This window comes from Lagopus leucura, unplaced genomic scaffold (genome assembly GCF_019238085.1).
Source record: "Lagopus leucura isolate 7727_CA_CO unplaced genomic scaffold, USGS_WTPT01 Super-Scaffold_100004, whole genome shotgun sequence".
Lineage (NCBI taxonomy): Eukaryota > Metazoa > Chordata > Aves > Galliformes > Phasianidae > Lagopus > Lagopus leucura.
The window spans coordinates 45,600,213-45,618,671 of record NW_024962264.1 but is presented as its reverse complement, the minus strand read 5'-3'; the positions used below and the strand labels follow the sequence as shown (position 1 = coordinate 45,618,671).

At 38.1% G+C, this 18,459-nt stretch overlaps 1 protein-coding gene across 6 annotated transcripts in view; it reads left to right on the top strand.

The window, feature by feature from the left end:
- SPATA18 (spermatogenesis associated 18) overlaps positions 1-17,868 on the top strand; it is a 19,711-nt gene extending 1,843 nt beyond the window's left edge. The window contains exons 2-12 of one of the 6 annotated variants that reach the window (XM_042872164.1): positions 365-470; positions 577-692; positions 1,564-1,667; positions 8,283-8,417; positions 9,080-9,317; positions 10,270-10,428; positions 10,948-11,123; positions 12,988-13,111; positions 13,518-13,562; positions 13,795-13,844; positions 14,310-17,868. In XM_042872164.1, coding sequence (XP_042728098.1) covers positions 365-470; positions 577-692; positions 1,564-1,667; positions 8,283-8,417; positions 9,080-9,317; positions 10,270-10,428; positions 10,948-11,123; positions 12,988-13,111; positions 13,518-13,562; positions 13,795-13,844; positions 14,310-14,322 — 1,266 coding nt within the window. In that variant the 3' untranslated portion in view covers positions 14,323-17,868. Of the gene's footprint in view, positions 1-364; positions 471-576; positions 693-1,563; positions 1,668-8,282; positions 8,418-9,079; positions 9,318-10,269; positions 10,429-10,947; positions 11,124-12,987; positions 13,112-13,517; positions 13,584-13,794; positions 13,845-14,309 lie in introns of all 6 variants that reach the window. The other 5 variants (XM_042872163.1, XM_042872162.1, XM_042872167.1 and 2 more) reach the window with 5 other exon arrangements.
- Positions 17,869-18,459: the final 591 nt, after the last annotated feature.

Below are 18,459 nucleotides of genomic sequence, written 5' to 3'. Positions count from 1 at the left end.
AAAAAAAAAAAAAAAACACCAAACACAACAACAACAAAAAAAAACTGTTAAAAGATTTTAATGCATCTTTATATTCTTTTATTTATGGTTGCAGCTTGTTTGTCACTGGGGAAAGGAGTTAATTTTGTCTGGTGGTGACTTAATGGGGCCATGGAATCCTGATGTGTAGCCTGTGTGTTTATTAGCAACATGATCATTCTGCAGATGATTATTCTGAAGGGTGCAGTAAGAAATAGCTGTGGAAATATAATAATAATAATAATAAAGTCACATAAAGAGCCAACCCTTTAATGTCACAATCACAACAGGAATCATTCTAAGCAAGAAATTCCAGGCAGATCTATTAATACCAATTAATTTACAGATCAATTCCTGTGATCAAAATCTGAACCAGTGCTGTGAATTAATAGAAATGACATCTATGATTCAAGGGCAGCTCTTCACAATCCTCAATGAGACATCTCAAGATGGTAAATCAATGCCTTGCCTTATTACTGGCACATTTCACATGTGCCATCTCTTTAAGCTCTGCCTCTCTGTGTGTCTCACAGTTTCCTAATGCTTGTATTTTCCCAGGTGGGCATTATGCAGGTGTAGAGACAATAAAAACTCGTCTCCTGCCGTGGTTAGGGACTTGGTTTTCCCATGCTACTTCAGGAAGGCTTTTTGAAACTAGCCTCTCCTTGAATCAGGTAGGTAGGAAGTCTATTTTTAAGGGACTTTTTAAAGGGATTAATAGCCTCCCTTCCTCATTTTGCTGAATGAAATATGTTGTTTTTTGCTCATGGTAACAACTGCACATGACATTCAGAGTTTGAAGAAAAGCCTGCTGTGCAGTTACCTGTTTAGTACCATAAGGCACATCTATTGGTTGTTAAAAACATAGCATGCTGCTGTATGTGCAGCTTTCTTGAAATATAACAGTTACCTGACTTGTTTTAGTGAGTATTTCTTCTATTTTGTGTGCATGAATTCACAAATCTGTACTTGATGGCGTAGTCAGTCAAAACTCTTTATTTTCAGTTACCTTAAAATGGTTAAGGCTTGGAGAACATGTCCCACGAGGCAACTGAAGGAACTGGGGATGTTTAGTCTGGGGAAAAGGAGCTGAGGGGAGACTTTATTGTTCTTCCAGTATCTGAAAGGTGCTTACAGCAAGAGCGGGGTTGGTCTCTTCTCACTGGTGACAGGATGAGGGGAAATGGTCTTAAGTTGCACCAGGGTAAGTTTAGGTTGGATATCAGGAAAAACTTCTTTACTGAAAGGGTTGTTAAGCACTGGAACAGGCTCCCCAGGGAGGTGGTTCAGTCACCATCCCTGCATGCGTTTGGATGTGGTGCTCAGGGACATGATTTAGCAGAGGGCTGTTAGTTATGGTTATTATGGTTAGTATGGTTAGGCTGTGGTTGGACTAGATGATCTTTAAGATCTTTTCCAACCTGAGCAAGTCTATGATTCTACGGTCTTTACTGAACTTTTTGGAAGCATGCGTGCTAAGATTGCTAAATTACTGAAGGATTCTGTAAGGTAGAATGTTGAAACTGTTATTTTGTTTCACTGTAGGATTCAATTGAGAAAGAGAGACAACTGAGGCAGACTTTTCAGCTGCAGGAGCTGCAGGAAGAACTGACATCAACTCGTCTGGAGCTTGACCATGTGCAACAAGAGTAGGGGAATTAACTGGGAGTTAACTCCCCATAAGAATCCTGCTCTTCCCCCTCCCCTCCCTGTTTTTTTTCCCTTCAGTACTTTTTTCTAGTGATACTTAAATACTGGAAGATTTGTAAAATTGTTCATTTCTGGCTTAAAATCAGTGTTTCAAAATATGCCATTTGTATTCAAAGTGGGCTACAGGTGATACAGTCATACTTAGATTCCTCGATTGACCTGATAGTTTTGCTTCTGGAAGAAGTGTTGGCAAACACGGCAGTACTCAAGACAAGAGTCCTGTATAGAACATAACCATCTCATTTAAATTATAGTTCATAGACTTTTACAGGCTGAGCAAACATTGATAAAAGATAAAGTAGCTTCAGTGCAATCATTATTGAAGGATGTAGAGCATATCATAATTAATATGTAATTAGTACAATATGGCTTTCTGAGATCTAAAGCCATTATGGCAAGATGAAAGAAGAAAGGCAGATTTTCACATAGTCCAATGGGACTGAACAGTTTTTGGATTGCATGAAGCACATTTTATGGAGCACTGCAGTTGCAAAATATTTGTCTGCTTCATAAACAAGTTGGTCTAGTTTGTGCCACTTCCAAGAACATTTCTGAGGCCACTCCAAGTGGCAGATATTTTCCATTGTATTCTATTTAGTGTGAGAAAAATGAATGCTCACAATCACAGGATCACAAAATCATTGATCATTTGGTTAATACAAAAAGGGGTGTAAGTTAATGCTTTTATTAAGAAATCCTAAGAACATCAAGTTCTCAGGTCTGAGAACTGCGTAAGCTAGAATTGAAAAAGCGGTTTAGTAGAAAGAATATTTCATGTATCCTAGTCTGGCAGATGCCTCCTACTCCCCAGGTATCTGGATTTTGGATAAATGCAGACATTTTTGATTTTTGACTATCAAGGAAGTCTCTCATTTCTGAGTTAAAGATCTGTGCATCCCCTTGGAAAGAAGATAAGGCAACAGAAAAGTCTTACAGTCAGTATATATTAAGTATCAGAAGTGTAGAGGTGAAACAGAAAGATTCCACAACATCTGGAAGAAAGGGTTATTTTGTTCTTGCATTCTTTAGAATCATTAAGGTTGGAAAAGACCTCTAAGATCATCTAGACCAACTGTCCACCCATCACTGTATGCTCACTAAGGTGTGTCCCTCAATGCTGCATCTGTGCCTTTCTTGAAAACCTCCAGGGATGGTAACTCTACCACTTCCCTGGGCAGCCTGTTCCAATGCATTACTGCTCTTTCAGAGAAGAAATTTTTCTTACTATCCAACCTGAACCTCCCCTGGCACAACTTAAAGCCATTATGTCTGTTATCTCATCCTGTGACTGTTATGTGGGAGAAGCAGCCAACCCCCACCTTGCCACAATCTCCTTTCATGTCATTGTAGAGAGGTCAGGTCTCTCCTGAGCCTCCTCCACTGCAAACAATCCTGGTTCCCTTAGCCACTCCCTGTAAGACTTGTGCTCTGAATGCTTCACGGCTTCCTTGCCCTTCTCTGGACCTCCAGGGCCTCGATGTCTTTCTTGTAGTGAGGGGCCCAAAACTGAACGCAGTCCTTGAGGTGCAGCCTCTCCAGTGCTGAACACAGAGGGATGATCCTTCAGGCTCCTGCTGGCTGTGCTATTTCTGATACAAGCCAGGATGCCGTTGGCCTCTTTTGGCATCTGGGCACACTGCTCGTGTTTAGCTGGCTGTCAATTAACACAGAGGATCCTTTTCAGTTTCCCAAGCATGCAGCATTGCATGGGGTTGTTGTGACCCAGCATTTGGTCTTGTTGAACTTCATCTCATTGGCCTCAGCCAGTCCCTCTGTTGGGCTTCCCTCCTCTCACGCAGATCCACACTTCCTCCCAACTTGTCATCTGCAAACTTACTGAAGTTGCATTCAATCCCCTTGTCCAACAAATTTGCCAGAATTAGGTAATCTTGCAAAAATAATTCCAGCCTGGAAGATTTAATAAGCAAAGGAGTTGTCATGTGTTGATATTTCTGACCATTGAGAAGAGCTGTGGGAAATTAAAGTGGTGAGGCACTAGCGCTGGCTGCCCGGAGAAACTGTGGAATCCCATCTCTGGAGGCATTCAAGACCAGGTTGGATGGGGCCTTGGGCAACCTAATCTGATAGGAGGCAACCTGCCCGTGGCAGGGGGTTGGAGCTTGACTTAGTTGTATGATTAATGGATCCTACAAATGTATATAAATAAATACCTGAGGGGAGAGTGTAAAGAAAATGGAGCCACTCTCTTCTTAGTGGTGCTGGGTGCTGGAGGAGGAGACAAGAGGTAGTGGGCACAAGCTGAAACAGAGAAGTTTTCCTCTAAACATTTCTTCACTGTGCAGGCAATTGAGCACTGTTGTGGTCTCCTTGGAGACCTTCAAAAGGGCAGCATGCTCTGTGTGTCCCTAACTTAGCATGGGTTGGACCAGGCAAGCTGCAGAGCTCTCTGCCAACCTCACCTGTTCTGTGGTTCTATGTACATATGAAGTTCTGTGTATATAAAGGTTGATTTAAGCACGAAGCACTTCATCCTATGCTCCTGTGTGGATTAGACTTTATTTGCTGAGCTGGGGAGAAGTGTTGGATGGTCAAGTTGAGAAATACAAGGAAACTTATTCACTACAGAGATTGAGCATGTGGCAGTTTGCGGTACAAAACAAGGCAGGTTTAGGCTTGTTCTGTAAGAAGTGGCAAAGATTCTTCACAGCCTTGTGGGCTGGGATTCTTTGTGCAGTCAGGTTAGAGAGGGGCTGGCTGTGCTTTACAAAGGCAGGACTCTGGAAGGCAGAAAGCTCAAAAGAGGTAATTGTAGGTATTTCAGGCGGAAGAGAAGTTGTGCTTTTATCCTTTCAGGATGAATGATGCTACGGGTCGTTATTGTGTAGTTATTGATAACAGGGGACAAATGCAAAAGAAAGAATTCATGTCCCATGATACCCCATTTACAGACAGTGAAGTCATTCTGAGCACTGTAAATTGTTGGAATAGATGAAAAACTGGTTGAGCCTTAATGAAAAAAACATGAGTTGTAGCAAAATAATTCTTTTGCTTAGTCAGATATGACTTTTATAAACTATGTTGTGTGCCGATAGCCTGCACAAAGACCACTGTGATGGTTTTCATATGTTAAATTGGTACAGATATGGTCTGCTGAAACAGTTATATTAAATTCTCTGGTGGAATCTCTGCCTTTGCCATGAAGGTTATTAATTTTTCTTGCAGTCTGGCACAAACCCAGTTGGCTCTTGAAGACACAAAGACCAAATCAGCCACTACTCTTTTGACAGCAGCAGATGAAATTATTCAGCTAAGAGCAGCGTAAGAAAAATCTAATCTTGCTGCATTTGTGACAGAAAGTCAGCATGCAAAGACTGTCTGTCTTCTACCTGAGTGGATGCTGTTTATTCTACTACACTGTCCTATGCTGTAGAGAAAATATGTCTATGTCTTGACATCCTGGAGCTTTTTTCCTCTGCTTTCTAGGAAGAAGTAGCACAAATCAATCCAAGTGAGAAGAAACTTTATTCTTGCTTCAAGAGGTTAGGTTCCTCTAACCTATTTAGGTTAGAGGAAAAGTTACTTCGAAATGATCGGCTTGATAGCATTCAGTCTTGTAGATGAAATTAGTAGGAGTGAACCATATTTGGAATGTAGTGAACTGCAGGCATGGATTTCCTGCTATGATGCTCTTGAAAGTAAGGATATATGTTAGATAGAAAACATTTTGGTTTCTCTGCCTTAAGGTGAAATTATTTATTAGGCTTTTTCTTTCAGAGTGTTTTCCAGATCCTTTTGCCTGTCTGCACAGAACTGTACATGAGTATTAGTAATGTTGCTGTCTCTGCTTTAAAAATTTTTACAGTTCCTAAATGTCTTGGTCACATCTGGAGAGTTAATTTGGATCAGTAATAGAGCAACTGGGGGGACTTCCCATTCCACTTAAGTGCGGTAGCCTTTAAAACTAATTTTCTTTTGTGGCTGGTTCTACAGTTCTAGAAGCAGTTATAATTCTTCACTGTTACAAAATATAGCCCAGTTTTTGTTTTTGTTTTTAATGGTTATATTATCAGAAAAGAATGTGAAAGAGTAGTAGGGATTCTAAATGCCTATCATTGCTTCTGGAATAATATTAATTAATGGATTTAATCTGTGGACTTTCCTTGGTAGGTGTTCATCACTTCAGACTTTAACTTTTTGAATGGATACGTAGAAGATAGACTTGCATTCCCATAAAATGTTTCTGTTTTTGATTTTTTTTTTTTAGCTGAAAAGTAGCTCATATTAATATTTTAATTCTTAGATGAAAGCTGACCACTGTTTTCCAGATGAAAGCAATTTGTTGAGAACAAAGCCTCTCACAAATTCCGTGTGTAGGTCTTAATGCAGACTGCGTGGAAATTCGTGTCGACATTTGTACTGGTGACAGACAATAAAACATTCCTGTCTTTTTGTGAATTCAGGATTTCTGGAGTCACCATGCGCTTATTGTTCATGTTCACCCTCAGTTTAGTTGACAACTCTGTGTCTTTTGTCTGGGTTCTGAACTTCCGATTGAAGCAATTTCTGTGTTCTTTGAAACAGCTTTTCAAAATCGCAGGAGAGTTGGACTAGATGATCTTTAAGGGTCCCTTCCAACTCAGATGATTCTATAAAAACTGTACCCATTTCACCTGAGTAAAATCAGATTTGCCGAGTCTTCACCTGCCTGCGACACCAGGGCAGGTTGTTTATCCATTTTTCTGTCTTGTTAACTATATATCTGTCTCTATCTTTTATCTATTTTACTGAAATAGCGATTTCCCAGGACTGTCCTTTGCTTTTGACTCTTTTTTCTTTTTGGAATAGCTGTTGGACTCATCTATCTTATCTGTAGTCTATCTGTCTTGTATACTTCAATCGTTTTTTTTGCCAGACACCTCTTTCTCCTGGGCTGCTAGAGCAAATGTGTTCTAGGCTCAATATAATTAACTTGTAGAGTCAGTGTAAGTCTTTGTTATATTGGGATATGCATTATAACAGGATTTAGTTTTTTACTGCAGCATTATGAACAAAAATAGTTTTTTTTTTTTTTTTTTTTTTTTTTATAAATAGTAATCAATATTTAAATATAATTGGAAGTTTTTTCAGGGTCTCCCGTGGAAAACCTGCTGTCATATGCAGACTGAACAAAATCCTATTAGTATTATTATAAGTGGAAGTTCACTCGTCGGGTATTTAGGGTTTTGCCAAGGTATAATCAAACTGAGTGAAGCCAGACAACTTGCTGAAGAAAGTAAGGTCATAAGGGCTTTTCTGTCTTCATCTGCTTTGTAGAGGACATATTATGTAGGTTAGCAGAAAGAAGTTTTGATAAACGTGATTATAATTATTAACGTTCTATATGGTACCTGAAGTCAGTGACTTTAGGAGGTTGTATTTTCTCTGTCAGAGAGGGCTCTTAAAAAAAATAGAGAAAAAAAAATGGGTCTAGAAAAAAAGGCATAAGTGCGTTGTTCTTGCCTTGAATTTCTGTGTGAGTCAAGCTTAATTAAAGGAGTGGTGGAATGGGGAGAGTCCTTGTAACTACTGAATTGTTCTGAACTGGAGGTTAGCAGTGAGATGCTCTTATCCAAAGAGTTCTTGACAGTTTCTCAAGGCTGTTGTATTTTTTCCTAGTGGAATGGTGGAATTTCAAACATCAAGGAATGGATTCTAGCCTTAACTGGAAATAAAAGTGGATATAAAACACTGTTCTGTATCTGTAGCTTTTCCTAACCAGGTTGAAAGGACAGTCATGACAGATTTGCTGATCTTATCACCTGTGATCTTCTCAGTCCTGCTCCTTAAAGCTTTCCTGCAACTTCTCCTGAGCAGAAAGCTTGCCAATTGATAGGTGTAATAACTTTCATTCAGATTCAGGTTCAGATTGTGGAAAATCTCACCAGTGCTCATTAGTAAAGAGAAGGGAGGACAAACTGAATGCCTCCAAAATGAATAGAAAGGATTGGTATATTTTTTAGAAAGAGGAAAACAAGAGTGATATTTGTGCTAGCAGGGGAAGTGGAGATGTTAAGATGCTTCCTAACATTATGTAAGAGTAAGCAATAGACTGTAAATTTGCGGGCCGCCCCCCCCCCCCCGAGTGGAAGAGGAATCATTTGCTTCTGGTATTATTCAAATAACAGCATTAGCGATGTCTTTTGAGCAGAATAATTGAAGAAAAGTAACTGAGGACCTGATGTGCGAAAAGAACTGTGTCAGCTCAGTTTTCTTTCCTATAATTTCTTTCAAGTTCTGACTCTAGATGAGTCAGAATATGAGAAAGAAACCAATGGTTTTCTTTGACCTCATGATCTAAGGTAGTTCAAGGACACCAGCAGTTAGCCAGTCATCTCTGCTGTAACGTAGTGCAGTGTATCCTGTCTCCTGCCACAGGGCACCTTTGCACTTTAAAGTGTACTTAAGAGTATTGTTTTTTTTTATCTTTTAATCTTATTTTATTTCAGCACAAAGAGTCTCCTCTCCTGTTCGTGTTTGATAAGGGTTAATTGATAGATGATTTTCATTGTTGGTAGAAGGGCATCTCATGACTGACTTTATTCCATGTGGTTAAGTCTGAAGGCTTCCCGTGCCCGGGAGGAGGACTCTCTGAGGAGGTTAGATCATCTGAATGACTGTGAGCAGCAGATTGAAATGTTGCGGGATGAGCTTTCTATCCTGGATGCCCAGAAGTCTGTTTTGCAGAGCAGGTAGGGCCATTTTTCAAAGAAGTCACAGGATTGGTAGAGGTTTTTTACCACAGAAATGGAAAAGGTTAGGTGGCATGAGGTGGCCACCTTAATGTGAAGCATGAACAGAAGTTAAACTTCTGTACTTTGGCTGCAGAGGAACATAAACCAGCTTTAAGCTGGTTTCTCCTAGTGCATTAACTTTTAATTTTCTACAGTTATCCTGAGCTCACAACAAATAGAATAGCTTTGAAAAAATTCATTGAAAACAACTGTACAGAATAAAAACAGATGATTTGTTGTTGTTTCTAAGTCCTCTTTGCATACTGTACCTTATGGGGCAGAAATTATTAATCTCATTTGTTCAACTTCACAGCTTCTCAGTGATACTGGAAGAGAAATATCTCTCTGAAGTTTTCATAGTTAAATGTGTGTTTAGCCAGAACAAAGTGAATAGCTTTATACAGTTTTGGAAACTGTTTTATTTTATCAGTTAGGATCTAGCCCATGAAATACGCTGACACAAACGCCTTCGTGCTAAATCAGCTGCAGCTTTACTTTGATTGTTTTGCCTTCAAATCTCAGTGTTCCTGATGATAATTAAATTGATGTAAAGCTGCCACTAGGCCAAGGCATCTGCAGATGCTGAAGTGACTGCACGTTTTGTTGTGTGTCTCACTTAGGATTGCAAGGAGCCGCTCTCCTTCCCCGAGGCGCATGAGGAGCAGGTCACCTAGTCCTCTTCCCCTGAGGAGCTGCTCACCTGGCCGAGCCAGGAGCACAAATGCTTCACGGCACGCCTTCCTGGTTGCTCGCTTTGGGGACATTTATTCTAAAGATCGCTTTGATGCAGAGAGAATTTTGAGGATGTACATCAATGATATGGAGGTGGTGCAGAGGATAATATACACAGCAGCAGTGGTAAGGAAAAATATTTCTCATTTCATAAAATACTACGACTGGATCGGATTACATCATGTTTGTGAAGTACAAAAAAGAAAATTTCTCGTTTTCCTTTTCCTTCCCTCCCACTTCTACATTAAACTTAGTTTAATGTCCTTTTACCTCTGTCTTGCCCTTGCATTAGAACAGGGTCAGTGATCTGCAATACATTTGCTAAGAGAGACTCATAAGAAAATTTGGAATGGCTCGAAAGGCAGATGACTCTTGCACTAAGCATCACTGTTCCATTTAAATGAATACTTTTGGAAATATTACATTATACAGAGCTGAAAATGTTTCATGTCATGATTCCTTCTTGCCTGTGGTTATATGTTTTTCTAGTTTTGTGAGTCCCTTGAAATTACCTACATACCTTATGTTTACTGTGAGCTCAGCCTGAAGAAATTTGTTTTCCTTTTTCTGTGTTTAATTTTCTTGTCTAATGAAATTCACAGTCCATACCTGTGTCAGAGAGGCAGTGCATCTTTTTAATGTGTGTGATCCCAAGCACATCTAACTTACTGCAATTTCTTTTTCCACATTTGTCTTTACCCAAACATTCTTCCCAACAGACAAGAAGTACTGCTGTCTGACATGTTAGGCTGTAGCACCTAAATGCAATTATTAAATTATGTACTTGATGTCTTGGAATGTACTTCTACTGTGCGTATATGTGTGTCTGTATATCCTATATGCAAGGTTGGAGTGTTACCTGGGAAGCTTTTCAATCCCACCTTTGAAAAATAAATCATAACTTGATCTCATCAGAGAAGTCCCCCCAGAAGAGGAGTATTTTCAGCCATCACCTCTACAGCAATGTTTTATCTTCCTCCTTAAAACTATAACACTGGGTTAAAGTTATCCTTTCAGACCGACAAAAATCTGACCTTGCAATCTCCTGCATTTAACTGGACCTTCTATATATTTCCAGGAGTCTTTCCAAGCAGCAAAGATGGCCTACAGGCAGTTCAAAATGCGTGTAAGAAAGACGCTGTCTATAGGGCACTCAGGGCCTGAGTCACTTGAAGACACTGTTATGGATTATATAGTTCGCCATGAGGATCTGTATGATGTTCAAGCCAGCGTCAATGTAAGTCGAGGGCAGCGGGGAAGGGATGTGTTGATCAATTTCAGTAGCTAATAAATTCACTGTGTAAACTAGAAATGCAGTGTACCCTGGAGCAGGAAGAGAAGTTTATTGCATGGATTTTATGTCCTGTAGCAGTTTATTTTCCAGAATAATATTGTTATGGCCCAATCGTCTCTTGTTTTATTTGCCTACGACTCTAACATCTCTGTCAGAATAATAGTGTTGATAAGATGCAGTGTTACTGTATGAATCACATAAATATAAGGTGAATTTTATTATTTTTCTTAAGCTCTGTACTGAAAAACTGTATCCTCCCTCTTAAGACTGATGTCAACTCTATTTCTGTTTCTCTAGCTTTATGAAGCTAATATTTTCTGCAATAACCTAAGACAACAATTCTGAGAGCCTTTTATATTGATTTTTAAGTGTGGGAAGCTGAGACATATTTCAGATGGATTTTCTTACTTTCCCATGAATAAAAGCAGTAGTGAGCTCTAATTACTCCGTGTTTATTTTCAGGAAGTAATTCGCTCCATGAGCATCAACCCAAAGATTTCATGCACACCAGAATTTGATTTTGCTGTCATCAGCAGTTTTATTCGAGAGCTATGCCGTGTGGCTTTTTCAATGCAGACACTCACGCCTCCTCTTGATATTGCCTTTGGTATGGATGGTGAGCTCTTCAGTGAGACCAAGTAAGAATGCCCTATTTTCATTGAGACTCTTGTTATAAAAATCAAAGATGGAAAAAATCCATCAGATTGCATAGTCTATTTCTTTCCTAATTAATATGAAGGTTTAAGATTGATGAAAACACTAATTTGGTGCAAATATTCTTGGTCTATGGTGAATTCCGTATGTTTTTGAAGTTTATAATAATATAGAAATACTGGGATATAGGCCAGCATTTATAGCTTATTTCTTAATGAGCAGCATAGCAATTTTCAAGATAAGCTTTAATCTCTTAACTTTATTCAATTTATCTTTTCAGAGGAAAATCATTGTTCTTCCTTTCTCTGCTTAATCTCTATCTCTGTCCAGTGTTTATAAAATGCCTGCATCTTTGCTCTGTTTTCCCTAGTCCATTCGGTAAGTCATTTTTACTGACATCTGCCAGTTGGCGGCTGATATCAAGATCTATCAACATCTATACTGTGATTTTCAGGCTGTGGCTGATACATGATGTGTGGATTATAATATGCTCCTGTCTCTTCTAGTTTAGAGCTGGGAAAAAAGGAAAACACCTTTTGGAGATGGGATTTTTATTTAAAGAAAATACACACCATAACATCGTTTTTTCTTTTTTTTCCCATGAGTTTAGGGCTGATTGCTATGTTGGCTGACAGAATATTCCCAAGCCTTCAAGAAAACTAATGGGATTGGTAGCTCAAACAAAGCTGCTCTTGAAAGCAAGAAATAGTGCAGAAATAGAGAGGCTTCTAATAATAAAATAAATTAGAATGGAGCTCAAATGAGAGGATCTTGAAAGCCACGAAGAGAAATAAAAACAAGAGTAACCCTTCAACAGAGTACTAAGTCATACAGGACTAGAACTGTCCAAATACTGGTCAGTTAGCTATTTTATATCCAAAGCAACTGCCTGAAGTATGAAGGCAGCAATGCTAGAGTATAGTCTTCAGATGTTTTCTACACCTGCTTAATGTGTATGGCCTTCAAAAAAAAGTGTATGTATTTATGTGTGCTGCTGTGGGAGATGTGTGTGTATGAACACATACACCTACATCTATCTGTCTGCTTGTATAGATATATGTATGGCATAGATACATTTACATATATAGCATAGATATATGCTATGGCATTCTATAAAAGGATTGAACAAACCATATTTTACCTTATGTCTTCCTCCAGCAGAATTTCTTGCTTATTTATGACATTCTTCTATATGAGTTGCTATTGTATATACATTAGTAATGTATATATCCGTTGCTACTTTCTGTTTCAGTTTTTTTGTATTTGTTTTGAGTTTGAATATGCAAAACCAGGCATTTATTACTCAGACAATTTTGCAGAGTTTGGGAGGTAATATATATCTGCTGTGTTAATATACCCCTTTCAAATAATTTTTAGGAAAGTCACTGTTTCATTATCAGTATCTGAGGATCTCATTAGTAAAATTAGTAAAATCTCGTGTCACATAATCTTGATAATAAATTTACATCCTAGTATCCCAAACGTTTCTGTAATATCCTTTATAAGGGTCTCGTTTTGACAAGATACTTCAGGAAGATTTGATGAATGTGACTGTCAAAAAACTGCTCTGGAGATTTAATCTGTCAGTGAACCCAAGGGCCTTGACTTCTGTGGGGGATATACAAATACATGGCCTCCCAGACATTTAAACTGTTCTACCAAGGCTGGTTTGTGAATGGATTTCTTTTATGGATTCACTTGAACAAAACTTATTTTTGTGATACGCAAATAATGTCAAGAAAGATGCTTATGAACTATACTAATACAAGGCTTTTTATCAGCCTTGGTAACTTGAAGAATCATATTACACTTAAACACAGATATTTCTTGTACACTGTGTTACTACAGGTATCATCGTAGTGTTGACTCAGATTATACAGCTGCCTTGGTGGCCTATCATGTATGGCCTGCTCTAATGGAAAATGATGTTGTGATTGTGAAGGGAGAAGCAGTCACAAAAAGAGGAGCTCTGGTATGTACTTTCCTTGAGGAGTGTATTAAGAGAAGTCATTAGGTTTAAACTCTATTTTAAAATCAATGTTTTAAGGGAAGTAATTGGATTTAAGCTTTTTTTTTTTTTTTCAAATTTAAAAAGATGAATTCTAGGTTGTTCCCTATATGGCTGGAGTGGTGTATGTCAAATGTAAGATTTAAATTCTCATAGTGTATTTAAGATGAATTGTTCAATTTACTTTAATAGATTTGTCATGGAATAAAAGTTGTGCTACTCTTGACAGAGCTCTTTATAGGAAGAAAATTCACTGTATTTAGTATTTGTTCTGGGTCCTCACACCTTGTTCCAGCATGACAAGTCTGCTTGCAGAGTCTGCTTTTTGTAAACACTCTTAAAAGAGGTTTGCTAATCTCTTCTCTCATAGTGGTCTCACAGGAGCAGAAGTAGAAGTCGGAATCGCAGCCGTAGCGTGAGTCCTCTTCTGTCTCATGTAAGCCTCAACTGAATGCTGGTAGTCTAAAAAAACATCAGATATTTTAAACTCAGAAAGAGTAGGGACTTGCTGAATTTGATTTTGGACCACTGGAATTGCACTAGAGAGTAAAGTATGCAAATTTTCCAAATGTCGGTGGGTTCCCAGATGCCTTTCTTGGGTACTGATCTTTAGCACACCTGAATTCTCCATTCTGTTTGTCTTGCAGTTATCTCGAAGCCGTAGTCCTTCACCACGGAGAAGTGGAAGTCCAAGTAGGTGGGAATTAGTTCTTAATGATTCATGATTTTCACATTAAGCCCTTGGAAGACTGAGCAAAGAGATGAAAAAAATATGCTAAATGTCTTTGACTCTTTATTTGTCCAAGTCTTGTTCTTAAAATGAGTAGCCCTTTTTCTGTGTATGTAAAGGGTCTGAAATTTCTGTATCTGAAATTACTTTTCACTCTGCTCAGACCACTGTCACATGCTTTCTTTTTGCTGGTTGCCTTTGCTTTGGCCTAGTCTCTATTAAGTAAAACTTGTTCCCCCTCGCACAAGAGTGACAGTTATCTATCTACATGCTGGCTAGCTTCATGCCTTTACAAACCTGAAGAGGTAGCTAAGTGGGGAGGGTGATGTGGGAGGATTTGAAGCAATATGAATTTGCACTCACCTTGAAGCCCAGAGAATATAGAGATATAGGAAAAATTACTGTGCTGAAATGTGTATTTTTCTTCAACAGGGCATTAAGATAGCTGGATAAGTTCCTGTGATTCTGTACATCTGCATCCATCAACATTGCTTGTGCCTTTTCCTCTTCAAGGAATACCTCAAATGTCGCAATAATGTGAATGGCTGTGAACTCAAAAAGGACTGTATTATGTTGCTTTTTTTTCAGTGTGTTTTTATAACTTTAGAAGTCTTATTTATGACCTATTATGACGCTAATTCAGCCCTCCCAATTAAAAAAAAAAGTGCCATATATGTTATATCAATTTGGCAAAGGTTACAGAGCACTGAGGTACCCTTGCTGTAATTATGGATGGAGATAGATGCAATAATTGTAGAATGGTTTCCCTAGAAACTATTCCTATTTCATTTTATCTTGATAGAATCTTTAGTATAACTTAGATGGTGAATGTTACAGAATGTTGTTAGTTGTTACTTGAAAATGATTTAATTAGCTGGTGCTTATTTACAGTTTTAGAAAATGAGATGTGGAATTCTCAGACACATCCTTTTAAATATCTTCTTTGTCACATGGATGACTGGGGTCTTGAGTTTTTACATAGAAATATAAGATTCGTCATAGTAATTCTGATACATAATTTACCAAGTTCACTGTTTCATTCCAGTCAGTATTTAAGTCTACAGCTTTCCCTAGATGTATCTCTGTGGTTTTGGGCATGTAAACAATTAGAAGGGAAAAAAAAAAATAAAATCCTTTATTTCTGCCTCCTGTTGCAATAGCCTGTGCACTGGAACATGACAGTTCATTGCTGTTCCTTTAATAGCATGAACAAAAATATTTTAAATGATTCTGAAATTATTTTGTACTTAAAATTATGTTACATGAACAAATTCTGTGATTTCTTTCCAGAGATCTTGTACAGATTCATATATCCACACCCCTTCTCACTGCTTCTTGTGTGGTTTAAGACCTTGGCACTAAACTCTTTGGCACAGATTTCAGGCAGCCTTTAGCATTGGTCCGCATGAGTTATGAATCAGCTGTACTCTTGTTCAACAAATACATTTTCATTGGAATTAGGCCTGTTAGGAGCCAATGAGAGCAGAATGAAGTCTCATACATAAAAGACCATTCACAGAGTTTCCCCGAATGAATGAAGAAGACACAAGTGAGAGGTGTGTGGATTTTATGTGTTTTGCTTTATCTGAGAAAATCAAGAGAAAATGCAAAGTGATATGAGTCCTCTTCTGAGAGCCTACTGAGAGCCATCGTGGATCTGGGCTTGAGGCAAACCTGCATATTTCTGCACTGATCTCATGATTCAAACCACCACAGCTGTGGAAAAAACTGAGCACCTGCAGACTGTGTGGCAACAGGATAATTAGGTATCCCAAGCATGATTTTGAGCAACAAAATGAAGAATTTCTCAAAACCTTTTTATTAGCAATGGCTAAAGAAATGCAAGGTGTTTTTTTTTTGTTTTGTTTTTAAATAAGAAAGTGTATTTTTTTCATTAGCATGTGTTATTTTGAATTGAGGTAAGTTTCTCTGCCAACTGTGAGAAAATTAAGATGACATCAAGAACACGTTTCTTTCTGACAAGCATGAGAGGCAGCATAGTTCCAGACTTGCACACACCTATGATCACAGCAGGGACAAGCATTCCCAAAGACCTGAAAAAGGCTGTAAAAGTGAGATTGACGCTGCTGGGTGGACAACCTCATCTTGCCCCACATGTATGGGGATGAGCTAGTAATCTCAAAAAAAAAAACCAAAAACCATCAACCTAGTGAAATAGCAGCTGATGAGCTGTTAGAGAAAGTAGCTCTAGCTCTTATATGCTTTTTTTTCAGAGCAAACAATTAGCAAAATAGAAAGTCAGTCTGCTGCACGCCAGCACTTTTTTACAAGCAATCATTACTGTACTGAATTGCACTCAGTAGCCTGGATTCCTATAAAGAGACAACAGTACTTATTGCCTGCACAGCTTATTTACAGACAATTAAACCCATAGGTCAGTCAGGATTGCTTTTCGTGTCAGGTTAGACGTGAATAGCTCCTGTGCTTCTTCTTATACACATGGCAACAGTGCAGAGAATGCATAACAATAAAACTTATGTCGAATTAACCATTACATATGAAAGAGCATGTAAAAAAGGACTGCTGTAAAAGCTTGTAAGACCCTATGAAAGAATGGATTATCAATATCAAGTTATTTGGTAATTTAATAAGAGCTTTAAAAATCATAAGAATTTTTTTTTCTTTTCTCTCATCTGCAAGCCTGAGTAATGCTACACTCATAAATAGAGCGAAGTAGGAAAAATACTACTAGGATGGATTTTAATAGGTGGCCAATTAAAAAAGTTGTGTATATGAGAAAAAATTGTCATCCTGTAACAGTGCCATTGGAAATACTGTTCTTCATCTTTATGTAACCTTTATCAGTCACTTTTGATGAGTGAACTATACAGTGATTTTCTTACTGCAGCATTAAGTAGTCTAGCATTATATTAAAGCATTGAAAATTGGTTTGTTATGGCCTGGAGCTCTAATGGTGTGTGCCAGACTGAACATTTTTAGTTTTAGGACTATACTGTATTTCTTTCAGTCATGAAGCGTACTGATCACTTATACTAAAAAAAGTTTGCTTTATGGTTGAAAGGTTGGAAACAGTTTTCTGATTGCTTCAAGTAAGCAATGCTATCAGGCTTGTGCTGATCTGCAGGTGTGTTGTCTACATGGAAGCTGTTTCACTCAATAGGCTGAGCACAAACAGAGCCCACCATGCTTCCTTACTTTTAGAAGATGAAAGCATGACACAAGTGAAGTGAGTGATGTACTTAATTTTCAATGGCTTTGAGAATACAGTTGTATTCTCTAATACATGTATACACTGCAGAAAGACAATTCTCAAAGAAATGTTAAGTGTTTGAAAATGAAAATTTGAAAGTTCAGTCTTTCTGATTAGGGGAATATACTCAATCACATATAGCAGATGTAACTCTTACCTTTGTAAACTGCTTTCAGGACCTTCAGTGAAAGTCTGCCTCTGTGTTGATGGTACATGCACGCACACAACAGCATGGACAAGACTAACACTTATTATTTGGAAGAATCACCCTCTGTTCACAGAAACCTTTTTGCCCTATGACCTCTCATACTGTTTGTATCCTTTATGGCTGACTCAGTTGACAAAAGATTAGCGTGATGATTTCTACAGGTAACTATAATTTGGGCAGGAATCTACCTAACTATAATCAGGTGCAGATAGAGCTGGACCAGCCTTTTATATAAAAATGCAATGCATATTTTCATTTCCAGTCTATCTGTGTATGGTGTATTTCTTGACCTAAAAAGCGTGTGGTTTAAATGAAGTACTTTCTAAAGTTCATCAGCCATTAAAGCAATGAATTGTGTATGAAACTTTAAATGTCAGCATTTTGAGTTGATTAATAGCAGTTAGTACCATATGTTTTTCTCACTCAGACTGAAATTTCAAAATTTCAAGGATGACTAACTGCAATCAAAATAACGTTTCGACTTCAGTTATTCTGAATAAACAGTGTGTTTTAAACTGGTAGCTCGAAACTGTATTGTTAATTAGTTAGTATGAAGAACTAATAAAATATCAAGCCTAAAATGTCTATTTTTTTTTTTTTTTTAATGCTAAGACCACCTGACCAGCTCTGAATTTATTTTAAAATAAGAATAAGAAAATAAAAATAAGGAAGATCTCAATTGGTGTTGCTGCAAATGGATGTCTGATGCTAGACCTCATGGTGACATCTGTTCAGCATAAGCATGTGTTCTGTTTTCTTGGTATCACTGGAACCAGGGTGGCATAGTTTATCTAGGGTTGTGACTGATTGTCCACAGGAGTTTTCAGTTAGGCAGTGTGTGTTTAACTTACAGTGCATGTGCAACAGTGCAAGAAAACCCCAGAGCCTTAAACAGGAAGACAAGAGAGATAATTGGAACAGTTTCTTCGTACTTTATAATACTTGTAATATAATTGTATTGTATTGTGAGATATAAGTACAAATTTTGTCACACTGGCAAGAGTGTACAAGCAGTAAGTGAAGGTCATCTCTTCCAGTTTTTTTCTGACATTTGGCTTCATTGATAATGCTGAATTAATAGTGTTGTGGAGCCACCAGTCTGTGACTGAGATTCATTCATGGCTGTGTTCAGATCCACTGAG